Source organism: Lycorma delicatula, chromosome 1 (assembly GCF_047948215.1).
Source record: "Lycorma delicatula isolate Av1 chromosome 1, ASM4794821v1, whole genome shotgun sequence".
Taxonomy (NCBI): Eukaryota; Metazoa; Arthropoda; class Insecta; order Hemiptera; family Fulgoridae; genus Lycorma; species Lycorma delicatula.
The window spans coordinates 261,878,728-261,899,011 of record NC_134455.1 but is presented as its reverse complement, the minus strand read 5'-3'; the positions used below and the strand labels follow the sequence as shown (position 1 = coordinate 261,899,011).

Sequence of the window (20,284 nt, the reverse complement as noted above, 5' to 3'; positions counted from 1 at the left end):
ACAATTCAACTATAGACTGTTGATCGATTACGACGACACCGGCTTGTTTGAGCGCATTCAATGGACGGCTATTGGACCGGCCAGCTATGGCCCTAACCATCTTCCATACATACATAGCAGACGTGTTACTATGGATGAAGGATACATATGCTTCCCAGGATGATTTTTTTACAGATAATATGGTGCGTATGGCGTAGGCATGATGTCTTTTAAAAGATATTAGATTCTTCAGGGTAGGACGTTTCCTGAATAGATTGAAAGCTTTTCTGCTAATCGCTGTACTTACTTCAACTCCCCACCACGGTACACTTGGTTTCGTCAAAGTTGGAGTAGTTTTAGGAATGTTTTCCTTTGCCAAATTTAAAATTCCCCGCATTACCTTTGTTATATCCTCATCAATGTTTCCATACAACTTGGCATAACGACGCTGTCTGCATAGCTAATCCAATAGGCACATTTAAGGCACCACCGCTGAATAAACTTTGGTGCATTTCGCTGTATATGTGTTGTAATTATAATCGGAAAGTAGTCACCTCCATGAAGGTGTCGGTCAACGTTCCAATCTAAGGAAAGCGACAATACTGGACTACAAAATGACAAATCTATGGGCAAAGTTTCACAGTTTCATATGTTGAAAAATGTTCCCGTACCTTTGTTTAACAAGAGTAGCTCGGTGTTCGATATAAATTCTTCAACGTTGCGCCCTCTGCGTTCCAATTGTTGTGAACCCCAAAGTGGGTTATGCACATTGAAATCCCCTACCAGAATCATCGACCATGGGAGTTGGCCATATAAGTTTAGCAGATCGTCAGTGTTCCAGTTGCCGTCCGGAAGATATGTTACAGACGGAGACTTCAACTGGAGATGATAAATGTACAGCGACAGCTTGTAACATAGTATTTAGTTGTATTCGTTGAAAAGACAGATGTGAACGCACAAGAGTGGCAACACCACTGCTTGCTCGTCAATCAAATACAACATCTGCACATGATATCCACATAGATGGAAATCATGTTCTGGCTTAAAGTGTGTTTCTTGAAGACACACCCCTGTAGGGTTGTGCTCATTTATAATTAGTTGAATTTCAGGTAGGTGCGAGACACAACCATTAATATTCCATTGTATTATATTCTCCATTAACTTTATAAGCGTGGCTTACCCTTCAGCCATCCTTTTTTCTTTTTTGTAGTTGCAGTACAACCTAAGTCAGTTAGCGACCCCACAGAACCGCAGTCACTCTCTTCACCTAAGATTAACATAGTCTCAGGGTTGTGCAGAGTTGCGCTTTGTGGAAAACCGGGATTCGCTTGTTTCGGCAATCTGGTCAAAGATGCATGAATTGTCAGCGGTGCCATCACGCCTTGTGTTGTTTCCATTCTCTCTAAGTTGACTACAACAGAGGTACTGGTCTTCTGCATCCTCTGTCCTTTTGGTGGCTTATCTCCTTGCGGGAGATATAAAGGTTCCGGAGGACATTTGACTTTCGATAAACTCGATGCTCCCGTATTATTTGGACTGCTTCCTACTGCTACGTTCAATCTCTTCAGTAATCTGATGTTTTGCCACATCAATGGTTTATTTGATTTGGCGATGACGTTTGACTGCTGACTACTAGTCAACGGCATTGGTTCAACTGTAGCAAATTTCCTTTCCATAAATTTGTCTAAAACCATAGTTAGAACTGGTGTCAATTGCTTGAGTAAGCTATTAATCAATTGTGGCGAAGACATATCTGTGTTAGGCGCAGCTGTTTGCGCAAAGGATTATTTGCCCGGAATCTGCGTGTTAACCATTTTCTTTGCTTTAGTCTCTTGTATTGCGATCTCCTTCTTGAAAGTAGGACAATTCCCAGATCTTGCTGAATGCTGTCCTCCACAATTCACACATAAAGGGATTTCCTTACAGGGTTCACCTTCGTGGATTGCTTGCCACACGCACAAATCTCTTCACGGCTGCATCTGTCCAAGATATGACCAAAATGTTGGCATTTGAAACACCTCATCGGCGGCGGGATATAGGCGAGCACATCCAATCGATGGATTCCGGCCCTTATTTTTTCAGGCAATGAGGGGTTATTAAAAGTAAGGACATGAGAAGAAGAGGGTAGCACTACACCATCCCTCCTCATGTTCAATCGCTTACATGCGATGACGCCTTGCAATGCCTTCTCACTAACAATCTCCTCTTCACTACCATTAAGTAAGTCACAACAGACCACTACTCCTTTGGAGTAGTTGAGTGTGCCATGAGCTTCCACAGTAATGTCAATGTTCGCCAATTGTTTCATTTCTAATAATTTCGCTGATTGTACGTCATTCAGCGCTTTAATGAATAATCCAGCTTTCGCCGCGAGTTCCTTAGCTATGACAAAGGGACTAATGTTCGAAAAACCGCTTTCCAATCCATCATTTTTTCTAATAACAAGATATTTCGGTCGAGGAATTCCTGTTGATAGAACTATCGGTGCATGTCATACAGCTACACTTTTCTTCTTCTTCGACGATGACGTCGAAGGAGGAGAGATTTCAGAATGATTCTTATTGTTATTTTTAAACTTATTCTTCTTCTTCTCCTCCTCCTCCTCCTTCTCGCCCTTCTTCTTCTCCTTCTCCTCCTCCTTCTCCTTTTCATTATTATTATTATTCTGAAGAAGAAGTGGAAAGAAGAAAGAAGTGGATATTCCTCAAGAAGAAGATTATCCACCTGGCTGTTCATTATTTACAAAGGTATCAAACCTTTATCACGTCAATTCCTGCGTTACGATTTCTGTAATTGATGTTATTGACATCTTGTAGAATGTTTTCTTGCAAATCTGTTATAACAAAAATCATTGTTCTCCTTTTGATGATTTGCACCCATCTTTGATAATCTACATCAAAGTCTGCAATGAAGTATTCCAGTTTCCTAGGGATTTTCTGGTAATATTTATCACTTGAATGGACATTCAAAGAATGTGTATGATCTTATTGTTTTTATAGTTTGGTCTATGAACTGACCAAACAAAGAGTTCAACACTTAAAGCATGTATCCAATCATAGAAGTGTTCACATAATCATACCCTATCCTTAATGTTTACCTTCAGTTTTGTGGTTTAGAGTATCATTGACAGACTTCAGGCCTTCCATGTTTGATCATGTTATTTATCTCTTTTTGTCTGTTTAACCACCAGAACCACCGTAAGATATTACTTCAGAGTATCAATGAGGATGATATGTATGAATGTGAATGAAGTGTAACCTTTTACAGTCACAGGGCGACCATTCCTGAGATTTGTGGTTAATTGAAACCCAACCACCAAAGAACCAGTATCCACGATCTAGTATTCAAATCCATATAAAAGTAATTGCCTTTATTAGGATTTGGAACCGTAGAACTCTCTACTTCGAAATCAGCTCATTTGCGATGACAAGTTCACCACTAGATCAACTTGATGAGTTTGTTGGCTATCTACTAAAAGTTTATTAAACAACAAGCTTTGACTGGTTACATAAAATTTCTGTTATACACTTGAATTTTTTTGATGGCCTTTCCTTTAATGCCTTCAATAATTGATTTGCTACCTGTAAGAGTTTAATTAAAAAAATCTTTTAAATTGTACTTTGACTGTAAAATCAGTAATGGAAGATGACTAATAGGTACGTAAAAGGTCTTTTGGTGACACTAGTTTATTTTCCCTATGGTTTGGTGTGACCCAAAAGACATTTAACTGATTGTTATTTGTGTTTAACTAATTTTTCTGTACTGTCTAAAAAGTCTAAACACAACTGTATTCTATTCATTACCATCTGCACTCAGACCTGTACTCATAGTAAATCCATTCTAGCTCCCAAGGTTCATGAAAACAGTAATGAAGAAGCAAACATTATGGAAGGAGTCACAAGTCTCAGATTATCAAAGCCGACAGAAAGAGTTTTTCAATATTTTTCTGAAGGAAATTACTTAGTGTAATGTACAAATATTGATGAGCATGTTACAATTAGGACAATTTCATGAACCTGAGGAGTGGCACTTTTTCATTGATTCCACCAAGCTTAAAAACAATTCTGCTTCACAATAGTAAAAAATAAGTATCCTTATGTACTAGTCTGTTCTAGAATTAATAAGAAAGAAACTTATAATATTACGAAAATGTTATTGAAAAATTCAGTTATAAAAATCATAGTTGGAATGTGTGTGGAGATTTAAAAGTAACTTTTCTTTGATAGACATGTAGTTAGGATATGTAAAATGCTGTTTTATTTTTTAATTAGACAACCAAGCTTCGGATCAGCATTATGATGTAATAAAACTGTGGAAGAAGTGTGAGAACTTAACTCCTGGTGAAAAAATACCATTCATGAGCCTCTAGTTAAACCAGAAAAAATATTTTTACCACCTCTTCATATCAAACTGAGATTAATAAAAAAAAATGTTGTAAAAACTATGAAAGACAGTCAAGGATTTTTGTACATAAAACAGAAATTCTCAAAAGTAAGTGAAGCAAAAATTAAAGAAGGGATTTTTGTCAGCCCACAAATAAGGGAACTGATCAGAGATGAATTGTTAATTCTGTGTTGATTGATGTAGAACTCACTGCATGAACAGTGTTTAAAGACACTTGTGTAAATTTTCTGGGTGTTCATAAATCATAAAGTTACCAGGATGTTGCAGATAAAAAGATACATTTATACAAAATTATGGAGTTGTAATTTATCACTAAAAGTACATTTCCTGCCTTCAAATCTGGATCTTTCTCACCAATTCTTGGGGCAGTAGGTGATGAACATGGTGAGCATTTCCACCAATATATTTCAGTTTTGGAAAACCACTCAAACTAGTGTCTGGAACTAGAAAGATCTGTCATTACATCAAAACCAAGTTAGGACTGACGACTTCACCTCATCTCTTTTGGCCTCCTGGAAATAATTTCAAGGGCCTGAATAGGTGAAAATTGCTGGAAGCAAGGTCCGGACTGTACAGAGAATGTGACAATAACTCCCATCCAAGAACATGTAGCGTGCGGTGAGCTACATGTGGTCGCGCATTGTTTTGCAGAAACAGAACACCTTAGTGATCTCACCAGGCTGTTTTTTCTTGAGAACATTGTGCACATCTTGAAGAACTTTGCAGTAGTAATTACTGTTAATATTGACTTCACAGGACAGTAAATCAACATGAATGATACCATTTTTATCCCAATCAACTGAGGCCATAACTTTGCCTGCAGAAACAATTGTTCAAAACTTTTTGGGAGGTGGTGAGTCTGTATGCTTCCACTGCTTTGATGCACATTTTCATTCTGTGGTGAAATGATGGACCCATGTTTCATCGCAGGTAACAATTCAATAGAGAAAAAGCTGGCCGCCTTTGTCAAAATGTTGCTTTAACTCTTTGCAGATTTGCAATCTTCTTTGTCAGTCAAAAGCAGAAAGCTGTCTTGGTACCCAACATGCACCACCATAACCAAACTTCAGATGGTCATGAATGATTTTGTTTAGTTCCGACAGACACATTTATTGCTTCTGCAATTTGCTTGCAGGTTATCCATCTATTATCAAGGATATTTCTTCAACTTGCTGATTGTTCATGGGAATGATTATTGTAGATTCCGAACCACCTCAACCGGCATCATCACTCATTGATGTATTACCTTCTTTAAAACGTTTGCACCACTCAAATGTTTTACTGCAACTAAGAGTCTCATCACCATACTGTGCAAAGAGTCACGAATAAATTTCACTGAATTTTATTCCTTTACTCACGAGAAATTCCATTACAACACACTGTTCCACATATCCATTAATTACATTGAACACTATGTTCTTTACGACTCACTATTGTTGTTGCTTCATTCCAGCACGCCATGCAGTAGTAGCTGACACTTGTACCTTATGTGTACAACCAATAGAATGCGCAGGAATCTCCATCTATACTCTAGTCTAGCAAAAGTCTCAAATCGACGTGAACATCCCTTGTAACTTTTCTAGACCTTTTACTTTCTCAATATAAAATTCTAAATTTTATTTCGATAACTTTTTTCATAAAACCAAAATAACCAGAACTGAACCAAATAATCCATTAAATTTGAATGTGCTATTTCTGTTAAACTGAAGGTGAGAGAAAGATTCTATTTACAGATCTGTAATCTACACAAAACAATAATGCAGGAAAAGGTATCGCACATTAAAGAAGTCTTATTTTGTATATTAGTGTTATTGTAGTAGTAATTTAAATAATGCCGAAAAGCGATTAAAAATTTCTAGCTGATTTTTTTGTTATGGAGTAATAATTAGAGTTTATAAAGTTTGAATTTTTTTATGATTATGTAGAAGGTACAAAAATTCAGTTGACATTCATTCATTAAACAGTCATTTTCATTCTTCTCTGCCAGTTATGATGTATGGATTTATAAAATTTTTCCTTTCCAAATTGATGTATCATCAGACAAAATAGTTATAATTTTATTAAAATTCTGTTTTTTTTTTTTATTTCAGCCTCCACCTCCAGAACCTATTGAGAAAGATGATGAAATTCCACCAACTCCTCCACCAAAGAGGCCAAGTCTTAAACCTCCGGCTAGTTGATAAACTACAACTACACAGTCTACTTAAATGTATCTCTACTGAGTTACCTGAACTTAGTCATATCAGTCAGTAACGGCTTATTTGTGGGAAACCCCAGATAATTCATAGCATTCCTCAGATACTCTTATTTAAGATAATAATAGTAATAATTAATAATGTTTTCTATACTCTAATCTATTACGTCTGTGTTATTGAGTGCATATGTATATGCATTTTCAATATTGTGATATATTGATTTTATTTTGTTTTAAAAAGATAAGCTAGGAAAGGAAATCATGTTTATTTTATGGAAGAGTAAAGAAAAAGTTTAATTTATCATTGTATTTTCTAGAATATGTTGTATTGTAATACAATTAATGTCATAACACTAGGCTAATGTTAATTTTTTTTTTTTTTTTTGAGCATGTGTATATGTGAAAGCACTTCTTTTAGAATGCTTTTTTTGTGGCCATAAGCATATATTATATTTTAGTTTTATATTTCATTAGGCAATTAATCTCTACTCACTGTTTTGCATTTCATTTACAACACATCTCATAAAATTCAAATTTATGAGTCAAATAAGTATACTTTAATGGAATGTAATTATATTTGAAAAATAATTGCCTAAATGAAAGGTACAAAAGGATATTCTTAAAAGCGGTATAAGTATTAATTAATATTTCTGAGTTTACAATTATTAAATCTATAACTACATTATTTTTAAACAAATATATCGCATTTCTTTTTTATTTGTAGACACTACTAGTTGGAAAAAGAGAAAATTTGATATAAATGATACAGCAATTTTATTTAAGTTTGGTATCCTAAATTAAGATTTTGTTTGCCATTTTGAATATAATTGTATGTTTTTTTGTATAAAGTAACGTCATTATAAAAGGTTTTAGATGCTCATTTAAGTTATAATTTTTCCAAAATAATGCACCTTTTTATCTTACTCCAAAAGAAAAATTGCCAGTTTATGATTTTCATATGCCTGGGTACAGACTGAATTCTTGAAAATTTTAACAGATATGATCATGTAAGGTTTCAAGCATTATTAAATTTCAAAATGATATAACTGAATAATCGTACTTTTCTTATGTTCTAAGTAAAAGGAACAACTAAAAATTCAATGAATGGTTCCAGTTTCAAACTGTTTTCTCCTTATTTATTTTTCCATTAAATTTTGTCAAAGATAGCAAAGATAAACCTTAAATCTATATATTCTTATGTATATTTTGTATTCACGATTACTATAAAAGTGACATAATATGATATGAATCCAAGATCTTATATTAACATTTATTTCCTTTTATGAGTAGTGGTGTCTGCAAGAAATTGTTTTTTTACTTTTTCAATATAAAATTTTAAATTATATTTTGATAACTTTTTTCCATAAAAGAGAAAGCAAAACTGAACCAAATGGACCATTGAATTTTTACAATACTGAGCAAAATGGGTGTAGCTGAACAATTAGCAGATCACATAATTATTCTAAATTATTCATTATAATACATTATACATTATTTTTACTATTGCAAACTGGAGTGTTGGCAAGGATAAGGAATGCGTCTAGTTACCGTTTGAATGATACCTCGTGACACCAATAAATGTTGTATCTTTCTAAAAACATCATATTGAATGCTATTTAAGACACATCCACTCCTCTCATGCGCAGTTAGCCATGTAAACCATTGTCTGATTATTGTCATTATTACACCAACATTATTGTCCTTATTTCATTACACAAACAGAAGCGCTTTCACAAACTTCAATCACATCATCAGCTGCATACATTTATTATATGTATAATTTTATTCTTATAAGCCTGTTTTTATCCCAGTATTCTTCTTTCCCACAGTCTGTAGTATTTATTTCAGCTTTCTTCATTTACATTTATAATCACTTCTCTTGTTAGCATTTTGAGTTCTTTCTAAGACCATCCTCTGTGATATTTTTTCTTTTTCTTCACCTAAAGCCATTCAAAATAGAAATAACAAATCATCACAAACTCAACCAAATAACAGAACAATGACAAAATTTAGCAGCCAATCCAAGATATTCAATCAAGCTCTTGGAGAAACAACAAAACTATTCAGTGACAAATAAAACAATTCACAGAAATAAGTTTGGGTGTACATTTGGTTATTTGGTGCATGAAAACTGAGTGTAGCAATTTTTTTTGTTTTCTGTTAATTTTATTGATGATATTACTGTTTTTAGTTTTATGATGTTTTTTAATCACTTCTTATCTTATTCTCTCTTTTTCTTGATGCTTTCTATTAACAACATTGATTATTTACTTCATGAGTTTTTTGGATCCTGGAAAAATGTATTGGAAATAAAAATACAAAAACTCTTTATAATACACCAATAATAAAAAATGTTTAATCATTTATATAAACTTAGATGATGATGCTGGATTTTCCAAACTCTTAGCTATTTGTAAAACTATTCTGTGATTTAAGTGTTGAGTGAGCTTTTCTTAATTAAAATAAAAAGGTAAAATCTTGGAGTTCATGGCTATATTTTTTATTTGTTGTATTCATGACTGTTATTGTATTTATATTTATATTACACTAAAATGACAGTGTTTTATAGAATATCCCTAAGCACTTGAAAAAGAAATGTATTAGTCTTAATCAGTAGAACGCTCTTTTTTATGGTAATTTCTATGAAGCATGTAATTTATGTGATGTATATTTGTGTTTAATATTTTATACAGATAATTACTTTAATTGTTATTGCTTAACTGTTTTAAGATTTTACATGTTCATGAACCATGCTAAAATTTTATTGTTGTTTTAATTATATGATTTGTATTTTATGATGTACATTCTTAATTTATTATAACTTTTTAACTTAGCTGTTCAATGACAGGCTAATTGAATTTTTTACGTTATAAATTTACATCTTCATACTCTTAATTTTTATTAATTGATAACTTTTTTTTATTTAATTATTGTTTTAGAAAGCATGTTTTTAACTATTGAGTGCCAGACAGAAGATTTAAAGATTCTTACCAGGTCCAGAATTTTATGCATACATTTTTTTTTAAATTGAAATTTATTTTAAATCTCAAGTTCTGTTAGACCTGATTATTTTCAGTTAAGATGTGTGTTGTCTCTTAGAACAAAATGTTTTAAATATTCACTGAAGACTATGTGTATCATATTTGAATACTTTAAAATCTGATGTTTTCTGACAAAAAGCATTCATAAAGCAGTAATTAAAAAATTACAGATTTTATTCTCAAAATAATCTTATATTCTTTATTTTCTTTATATATATTATTTTAAGCAGTTTAGTTGCAAGGATTTTACTAAATGCAAGGATTTTACTAAATGCTTATTGGCGCATGGTTTACTCTTAGTCATCAGCCAAAAACGTTTGATTGCGTACACCTTTGTTCCCTTTAATAATTTTACAAGCAATCTCAACATATGGTAAATCACACTTTCATTTGTAGTACAGCAGTGTTTTACAAGCAATCTCTTGAATTACTATTTTAACTTTTTATAGTTAATTCTCTAGAATTAACTATTTTAATTTTAATTAGTACAATATTAATAAAGTGCTTCCACTAACAAGAGATGTTTTTAACAGTTTCTCCATTGCTAATTTTCTGTACCCTTTTTTTCATTTTAATAGTCATTTTTTGGTTCTTTAGAAACATTTAATTGTTATTTAACTTTAACTGTCAGAAAGTTTATACACCACTTCACTTATGAATTTTCAATATCAGATATAAGATTGCTTGAAATCAGTCTCTCCACTTCCCTTTTGAAGTACTTGTATTATTTTAGAGACTTGACTTCATTTTGTCTCAGTTTTTCTTTAGTTACAGCATTTTGATTGCACTTTTGTCGGTTTTCAGTTTAATACGTAGTATAATATTCAAGATTGTTCCTAAACTGACATATTGTCTATGCCATTGAGGCCATATTTAGCCAAAGGGAATCTACCCAACCATCAAAGCAGAATTATTATTTTTAAACTAGATTAATATAAAACTCTAAATTCAACTATTAAATAGTATACTTGAGTTGTCCTAACACCAAGATAAACATAACAAATATAATGCACATTTTTCAAACCTTTTTTATTATCGATAAAAGTTTTTTTTTTTTTAGAATATTGCAAATGCTTTAATGCATCAATTTTAATCTAAAAATATAAAAAATAAGTATATTTTAGTTACTTTTACAAAATATTGGAAAATATGTTACAAAATTTTAATTAAAGTTTTTGTTATCAAGTCTAATGTTATGAAAATTTACATTCTTACACAAACTTAGTAATCTCTATTTAAAATTTCAGTTTTATCATTGACAATCAATGAAAAAGCAAAAACAAATTTAATTAGTTCTAAAAAAATAAACAATAAAAAATTACAAAAATGTACTCGGCAGCTTTTCACCAATATTACTCAAGATGAACTTGTTTCTGGATAAGGGTTTTTTGAAAAAATATGGATCTAAAAATGAATTCCATTCTTTCTTGAAGATCACTCTGTCCATTACTACATCAAAGGGTCCAGGTGCTTTTTTTACACATTATCATATCAGTTAGATAGGTTTTGGATTTCCTATTAATTCAGCTTTTTTTAGCATTTATTCATAAAACCAAAGCTTGTATCACACAGAGAGAAGTTGCGGTTTCGAACACCAAATACTGGTAAAATAGTTGAACACATAGCAAACCACGATAATCATCTTGCAACTGTGGAGTTTATGTTCTGCCCTCCCATTGCATCAGGTAAGAAAACTATTGTTTGAAGTTCAGGAAATTTACTTAATTGTTTTTTTAACAGTTATATAGAAAAGAGACAACAGAATTTGGATTTTTCTTCCTATCACATTCTGCAAAAGTGTAGCAGTAACTGGACTCATCATTAAATATGTGAATGTTAAAAGCATAAAGCCAAAACATTCTTTTGTAAAATTGAAAATTAACATTTGACTTAGGAATCAGAGAACTAGTAGTTAGTTAGTAAGGGTCTTCCTTGCATTTTTTTATGTAATGGTCACACAATTCTTTACTTACCTTTTATGAACCTCAAACAGATGCTTACATGGGTCATTAGGTTGACTTTTAAGTTTATTTTTGCACTCTTTGTAAAAGTTACACGTATCCATTTTAGGTTTATGTATAGCAAAGGAAAACTTTGTTTTGAAATACTCATATGTCTTATATTGCATTTTTTGCGATTTTTTTGTTTTTTCTTTATAAAATTTTTGAACAAACTGTATACAACTATTATATCAGGAGTATATTGTCAAAGTACAAAAGATTGCTTTTCATCTTGCATCATGAATACTTACATGTTGAGCTCTCATTAATTCAATAATATCATCTAAATCATTTCTGGGCCTATTTTTGTGTTTACCCATTTTTTCTTAAAAAGATTCATTAAGCAAAATTTTTTGTTGGATCACATGATGACGTTATAGAAATTTGAAACAAGTTCAAAATCAATTTTTCCATACTTCAGTTTTTTTTTTATTATTTAAAGATAAATTGTAAGTCCAAATGTGTTCCCTAAGCTTTTTTTAGATTAACAGTTTTTCTGTTTCCTTATTGTTTTACAGCCAGTTCCATACAATTAGATTACAAACTATCATGAAAACTTTTAGACTGACCATTATAAAATAACCACAGTTTAACTGACAGTTTTTTACATTTAAACTTGCTACATTCTGACATCAAATTATGTTTCTTAGAACTAATCTGTTTTCCCGATGAAGAAATATATGGCTCACCTAGAACTAACTCATTTTCTTTTAATAATCTCATATTTTTTATTCCTGTGCGTATTTATGAGTTTTCTTTTTCTTTTCTCCTTATCATTAACTTCTAAAACACTAATGTCTTCAGTGTCACTCATTTTGTTGAAAATAACAACAATTATTTGTTAACATAAACAGCATAATCTCAACATCCAACAACAATAGCAAAATGTGACCATCTGTGCACTTAACTTCAATCATAGCTACCAACCTTATTTTTTAAGATATCCTTATGAAACTATCACTAATTTGTAGGGAAAAATATGGTGGATAATAATAGCTGTTCTGCGTAGAAAGGGCTCTTAGGCCTATGTGCTCATTTTACATCAATTGTTCAGTTTATTTTTATCTACGTATAAATGACATACCTTGTTTTGTTTAATATATAGAGTGAAGTAAAAAGAAATTACTGACACATCTTATTTTGCCAAGTGATAACAACAAAATAGCACATACATTTTCAGAATATTGATGTATTTAATAAAGTCTACAAAATAAAGAGTAATTATTACAATTTGTATTTGCAAAAAACTTTTTTTTTTAAATAATTTTGTTTCAGTTTCACAAAGTCTTGTTGTAGGAAAAAAGTTAAAACAATAATTTGCCAAAACAAAAAAAGTACATAATCATTGTGTAATTATTTGTATAAAAAACACACAAAAAATGGATTTAAAATAACACACTTAATTATAATTAATTAATCTTCCACTGCTGAAGACTCTATGGTAGAATATATTCATTAGTTACCATGTGTTTTGCTTTTAAATTTTATAGAATTGATGATAAATTGGCTCAATAAATGGAAGAAAAGATAATAAATCTTTTTTCTTGGCAGGATTAATGGCAAGATCACCAGTATAACTGGATGGGACCTGAAATTTGTCTGAAGACAGACGACTTCTTTATCCTTTTACAAGCTTTACTGTTCGAAATTCATCTTCCTCATTTGATGAATATTTGAATTGTATTACTCCAAAATCTTTCATGTAGCCTAATCACTAGATGTTAAAAGAGTTAACTGGCATGTAATTTGTATCTTTTTTATGGTTTGTTAATACAGATGAAAATAAATAGGAATATGAATGGAAATTGTCTTAACTACTTCTACTACATTAATACTTTTCTTTTCTCATAAACAATGTTAAAACTGATACTATTTATGGGGGTCTCTTATTTCTGTATCTGTTTTCTTCTTGGTTCTCAATTTTAGCATTATCTACTTCTAGGTGAGTTTGGCCGGGTTCTAAAAATGTTTAATCTATTATTGTCTAGTGAAGAATGAAACTTAAGTCTTAAAGTCATAAACATAGCAGCAATATTTAGTTAGGTTCCTTTTTTGTGCACTGCTTGTATCTGAATATGAAGTTAGGTGGTTGACCGTCTCTGGAATCATGCCAACCATAAAGCTATCTGGTCAGATTTGCAGCCTTGTATGCCTTCATGCCACATGTAGCAGCTATTCTTATGTTTATATTTCCACTTCTTAACAGTTAAATTATAAAGTCCATAGCTGCCTCTAGTAATTTACCAGATTTGTTTGAAGTGATGGAGTTGGCAGGTATTGTTAAAGGTCAGAAATTATCACTTTCTTTAATTGATCACTTAACACTAGTTTTTTTACCTTCATTTTTTGCAATTGTAGACATAATCTACTACTTAAGATTTTAATTATTTTCCTATTCAGTTTTATTTTCTCTAGTTTCAGCACACTTAATTTTTACTCTCACACCAATATGTCTTACATGTGTCATTGGAAGGTAATAATTTAAATTTATATCCTGTAGTTTTAAACATCTTTCCATACAGCCTGTAACACTTGTTATTCCATTCTGTTAATATCATTACTTTGGCTTATACAGATATTTTCTTTTTATGCAACTGTTACTTCAAAATGTATTAAAATGTATTTTGGCATTTTATAATTATCTATTTCTGTGTACATTTTCTTATTTTTTAGTCGCTTTGCTCAAAAAGAATAAATGTGAAAGTAATTGTAAAATGAATAACCAGTTATGTTTTTTTTTTTTTACTTTAACCAAATAATTAATGTTCTGCGTGACCTTTATTGTTATTAAGTATTTAAGATAAGTAAAGTATCTTAAAAACTGTGGAATTTTACATTTTTATACTTTAATATCCTTGCTAAAATAAGTTTGAATATAACTTAGTGCTTTGATAAAACATTATAAACTTAGTGCGAATATGTATTGTGTTTGCGTGCATGTGTGTGTGTGTGTGTGTGTGTGTGTGTGTACACAGTGAATTAAATGTCTGTTCCAACATTTGGGCTAGCATATTAATCTTGTAATTAGAAATTTAACAATTAAATTTGACAGTATTCTATTTAAAGGATTTTATAGTTATATTTCATATTCAGGCATAGACTAACTAATTATTTCATATATATGCCTTGACTAAGCTATGAAATTAAGTATTGAATTTATAAAAAAAAATTGTATTGTGAGAGTTATACTAAAATATAAAACATGTGATTTAAATTTCACTGAATTTCTCTCATAGCCTAACTTGTTAAAAGATTAGTTAGATTAATTTAGTGAAAATACTTGAAAATCATATTTCACCTATAATATAAGCTTCTACAGTCCAACTTTTTATTAATTATTTATATCCTATTAACAACAGTTACATTTGTTAACTTTAAGTAATAATTTAATTCTTTTGGTTTACCTAATGTAATGTAAATTAACATGGTATATCAGTATTTTTATTTTATTCTATTCTAGTAGTTTCCAATAAATTTTTTTTTTTTTTTTGACTAATTTTAGTTTAATTTTCTTTGTACAAAATATAAATGAATATTTTCTTGTTTATAAAAAGCCAGTGAAACACTAAATTATATGTTATGAGCAATTAATAGTCTGTAATTTCATATTTTATTTTCAAAAGTGGAGAATAATAACTGAAAATGAAATAGTGGAGAGTATAGTATCATTAAAATTGTATGTATTTTGTAACAGACATTTACTTTTACAATAACATGGTCTACAGTAGGATCAGCAGCTTATAACTGCAACTCGAGTTAGCATACATATTAGTAATCTATTTACACATCCTTTCTCAGTTTTTTGTCACGATTGCTGCTAAACACTATTTGACATTCTGGTTAGTAAGGCCACCCTCCATTGTCTCATCAGTGCATGCTTCTATTTCAAGTCATAGACCGGCACACGTTCTTTTTTCTGTTTTCAAACATAGGGACCACAGAAAAGTCTTCATAACTTAGTCCATTTTTTTTCTGTAAATCTATGGAATCACACTGATAGAAAAAATTCTGGTCTGTGACATCAGACGCCTGCCAGTCTTAGTTGTCTTTAACAATTTTTGAAAATATTCTTATATGGAGATATTACAGAAAGGTGATATTAATACCTACTATATGTAGGATTTCTGTTTTGTTCAACTGATGAAAAAAAAATATTAGACCTTTACACATATCAGTAAACATTAATTTAGAAATTAAGTGTTTTTTTTTTTCACTTCTTTTATGGTATTACGAAAGATATTAAGCTTAAATATTTTATTATATAAATTACTTAAATCTGTACAAACCATTCTTATTATGAATATAGTCTTATAAACCTAGCCCTAATTTACCTAAAATTTATCATCTTCTTTTTATAATTATATACTCTCCTGAACTTCAACAGAAATCATATCTTTAATTAATCACAGATCGATCTGAGGGATCAGTGTAGTATTTTATTTGTGCTCATAATGACAATTAAAATTTATGTTAAAATAAGCATTTCTTGTTAGAACAAAATACTATTAATTAATATTTGTGATATTAATTATCTTTATTTTTTACAGACATATATATACATACAAACACACAGAATGTCTGAAAACTTCCTGAACTAAATTAAATAGAAATAAAGATAAATGAATTTACTCACATCAGCCCTCCACATAGAACCCTTCTTTAGTTATATACTCATTGCAGCATTAGTAGAGCCTGTCAAACACTTTGGAGAAATCACTTTGTGGGATCGCCTTCAACTGCTCAGTGCAAACCCTTTGATAGCTGGAATGTCATTGAAAATGCGGCCTTTCATCTTCCACTTGAGTTTCGGGAACAGAAAATTGCCTGCTGAAGCCAAGTCAGGTGAATAGGGCGGGTGGGATAAGACGGTGCTTTGATTTGTGGCGTAATAACATGTTAAAACTGTCATATGTGCCGGGCCATTGACATGCAAGAGAATCCAGATCCCCGTACTCGAGCTGGATTCAACAAATAAAATGCATCAGGCATGTTATTACTTCCATATAGACTTTAGAATTCATGGTTTTGAACAGTTGGGAAAAGTTCATGATGAATCAAGTCATTTTCACTCTTGATTTTTGCTGCCCAACTTTGCCGGTGTTTGTGCTCCAGGATTCAACCAAGCAACAGAATCATGCTTCATTTGTGGATCATATATGAATCACCATCATTCATCCCCAGTTACAATTGTTTGCAAAAACTTCAGGTCACTATTGGCCATTTCAACGAAGTCATGAGCGCAAGAAAGATGCACGACTTTTTTTCTTCACTCAAGAAGTATGGAACGAAAGAAGATCACACCTTTCGGCAATTCATTTTTTCTGTTAGAATTGTACTTACCATGACTTTCACAATGTTTTCAGTGTGAACAGTTGTTGATGGCCTCCCACTTCATTTTTCATCATCCAACAACTCTACCATATTTAAACTGCTTCCACCATGTTTATGTTGTAGTACGAGATGCGGCTTCATCACTGAATGCTTACTGTATCATAGAATAAGTTTTCAACAAAAGATTTTTTTAAGTCGAACACAAAATTTTATCATGCTTCTCTGTTCCATGTCGCAAGCTCGCACAAGGTCACATGAACACAACATATGCAGCTAAATATAACTCAAGACTGGAGTGAAGAAATGTGATGAAATTTTGTACACACCCATCAGATATCATACTACATAGATCCTTGGTTGTCCAAGAGATGGTGCTACTTGTATCGACTACAGAAATTTAGTTTGGGAACTTTTCAGACCTACTGTGTATACCTTAATTAACTGATTAGTTTTTAATGATAAAGACCTTATTTATACTACATTAATATAGTTGGTATTTTTGTTAGTTAAGTAATAAAATTAATGTTTATATATATTTATTATAGTTAATGTTACATATTAAAAGACAATATTAGTAAAGTACCTTTTTTTTATAACTTTCATGTTATTTTATTATAATCTTTTATTGTGAATGTTATAATTGTGAACATCATCATTAAAAATAGTCATCAATTTGTGGAAAGATGTGTTAGTATAGAATGTAATCACTCTCTACCAAAAGAAGTTAGAGAAATGTGCTTTAAACATTAAATTTATTTACTTCTTAATATTTGCATTTATGACACAGGGTTTAATTCAAAATATTCATGAATTATTTATAAAATGAAGGGCATGTGTATTTATTTACATGCATTACATGTATATTTATAGAACTTTGTAAGGCTGTTTTACATTTTGACAAATAATCTGGAAGAGATTATCGAAAGAAAAAACATTTGTTATAGTTTTTTCTCTTTTTATTAAAAATGTGTATATGTAATAAATGAAAAACCTAAGTTTATTATTCTACTAAGGTGGTTCATTAATTAACATTGATATTGTTAATAAAATAGATATTATACTCGTGTGTGTGTGTGTGTATATATATATATACATAAAGAAAAAATTAATTCTCTATTCCCTTAATTTTTTTTCTTTCCTAACCATCCTCTACCCAATGCAAAGGCAAAGTACACTACTGATATTTTTGCATGATAAGCATGAACATTCTATTTTAAATTATGAACTGTAATTTCTTTATAAATCATGATTTTGATACACTTTTATGTATATGTTTTAACACATATACATAAAAGACATAAAAAGACAATCAGACAATTTTTACAAAATTACTGGCATAATCAAATATTTGTATTATTGGTTACCACTTTATAATTACTGGTCAGAGATTTTTCTTGATGATGCTAACTCATTATTATTGTAAGCTAATTAATAAAGATTTATTTGATTCTAAAACTGCTAATTATATGTAGATTAACTTGTATGGAATCACCTAGAACATCTAAGAGAGGTTTCAGATCAACAGAAATACATGTTTATTTTTTATTTTTTTTATTTATTTTCAAAAATGTTACATTTTCACTAATCCCATAATTATAAAACGCTCCACTTATTTGTAGTTGGCGGTTATGCATTATAAGTACCCTAAGTATTTTTAAAGTCTAAAAAAATTTAATTTGATTAAGTATGTGTTACTAAACAACTTTTATTTGTTCAACTTTTATTAATTGTATTTTTTATTTTTTATCTATACACAGTAAACTTTACTTTCTTAAGGTATTAGAAACTTAATTAAAATTATGTTTATTACTATTATTGTTTGATTTGAAATTGCATCTACTATTAAATTTGGGAGATTATTGACCTGAGTTTTCTCTACATAAATTCAAGAGATAGTTCTCTTGTCATAATGTACAATAGTTGTATTTTATAGCACATATAAATTACATTTATTTCTGAAATGCATGACTGTGCTTACTTTTACTTAAGAAAATCTTAATTTATTTTTATTAAAAGTTATACACAAAAAGTAATTACACTTAAGGATTTTTTTTTTCTGTGACAATATATTTGTGATTTTTTTGTAAAAAGTATTCATCCATGTTAGTGTCTTAGCAGAATTTATTTTTATAATTTGTTATTGAAAGATAAAAGCCATTACAAATTTTCTATAAATCAACCTCTGCTTTAGCATATGGAGGTTTTATCGTGTTTGTGTGTGTATATATATCTCCTAATTTTAAATAAAATGTAAAACCATCCTAAAATAGATTTTCATATTTATTTCACTTGTTTGACCGTGATTATTAACTGTCATCTAATATATGACTAATAAGATTTATATAATACTTAATACATGTTATTTACTTTTTCCAGTTTTTACCTTTATAATTAGCAGTGTTTTTTGTAAGAAAGTTATTGATTATTTATATCATTAGACCTTACTAAATAAAGCACATAAATTTGAGTCAGTTCTTCATTTTTAAAATATGAAAATGTATTATTTTAGGATGGTTTTACATTTTATTTACTGTGATTAAAATTAAGATATATATATGCATGCATGTATGTAGATAGATAGATAGTCACCACAAGTATTTATGACAACAGTTTTTGAATCCAAAATACTCATTTAAAGGGCATTGATGACAAGTACATATTGAACTCCTAACTGATATTCTTGTGAACTTATGTTAATGAAAATTGAATACATAGTCTACTAAAATTATAGTTATTAAATATTTTTAAATTAATAGATATTGTAAAAATACCATTTCATGAGAGCGTGATGAATAATTGAAAACCTAAAGTTTTGTAATGCAGAAAAATGCAACTTGTGTTATTGATAATTTCATCTATTAAATGTCATTTAAAATTAATATTTATGTTATTTAAGAAATGTTTATTAATCATATAAATTATTCACAGCATTTTACTGTTAAGATAAATCAAAGTTAACAGTTTTTTTCTTTTTTAAGTTAGCTAGAGTGAACGATTTCATTTTAGTATTGTGTGATTTCATTTCACTACAAACTTCTTGAAGGGAGAAAACAAGAATCAGTCATAAATAAATTATTTGGTATTTCCATTTTAATAATATGATTAACAAAACGTATTAATGGATAGGAAATATAGCCCTGATTGATATTGACCTCTTTATACTTTATATTTATGGTATATTTATATGTTGATAAAATATTATAAAATTACTTCAATAGAACTATTATTTTTTGCTATGTGGTTTCTTTTATGCCAGTGTTGTCTAAAAAAACCAGTCAGAATAGATAAATCATATTAAGATGGAAATTATTAGTAATAAACAGTATTTCTATATA

At 30.1% G+C, this 20,284-nt stretch overlaps 1 protein-coding gene across 1 annotated transcript in view; it reads left to right on the top strand.

Annotated features, from left to right (window-relative positions):
* The window catches only part of mbc (dedicator of cytokinesis protein myoblast city), a 220,438-nt gene extending 213,718 nt beyond the window's left edge, over window positions 1-6,720 (top strand). The window contains exon 36 of the mRNA XM_075376562.1: window positions 6,474-6,720. Within this exon, the coding sequence (XP_075232677.1) occupies window positions 6,474-6,563 (90 nt within the window). The 3' untranslated portion in view covers window positions 6,564-6,720. The remainder of the gene's footprint in view (window positions 1-6,473) is intronic.
* Window positions 6,721-20,284: the final 13,564 nt, after the last annotated feature.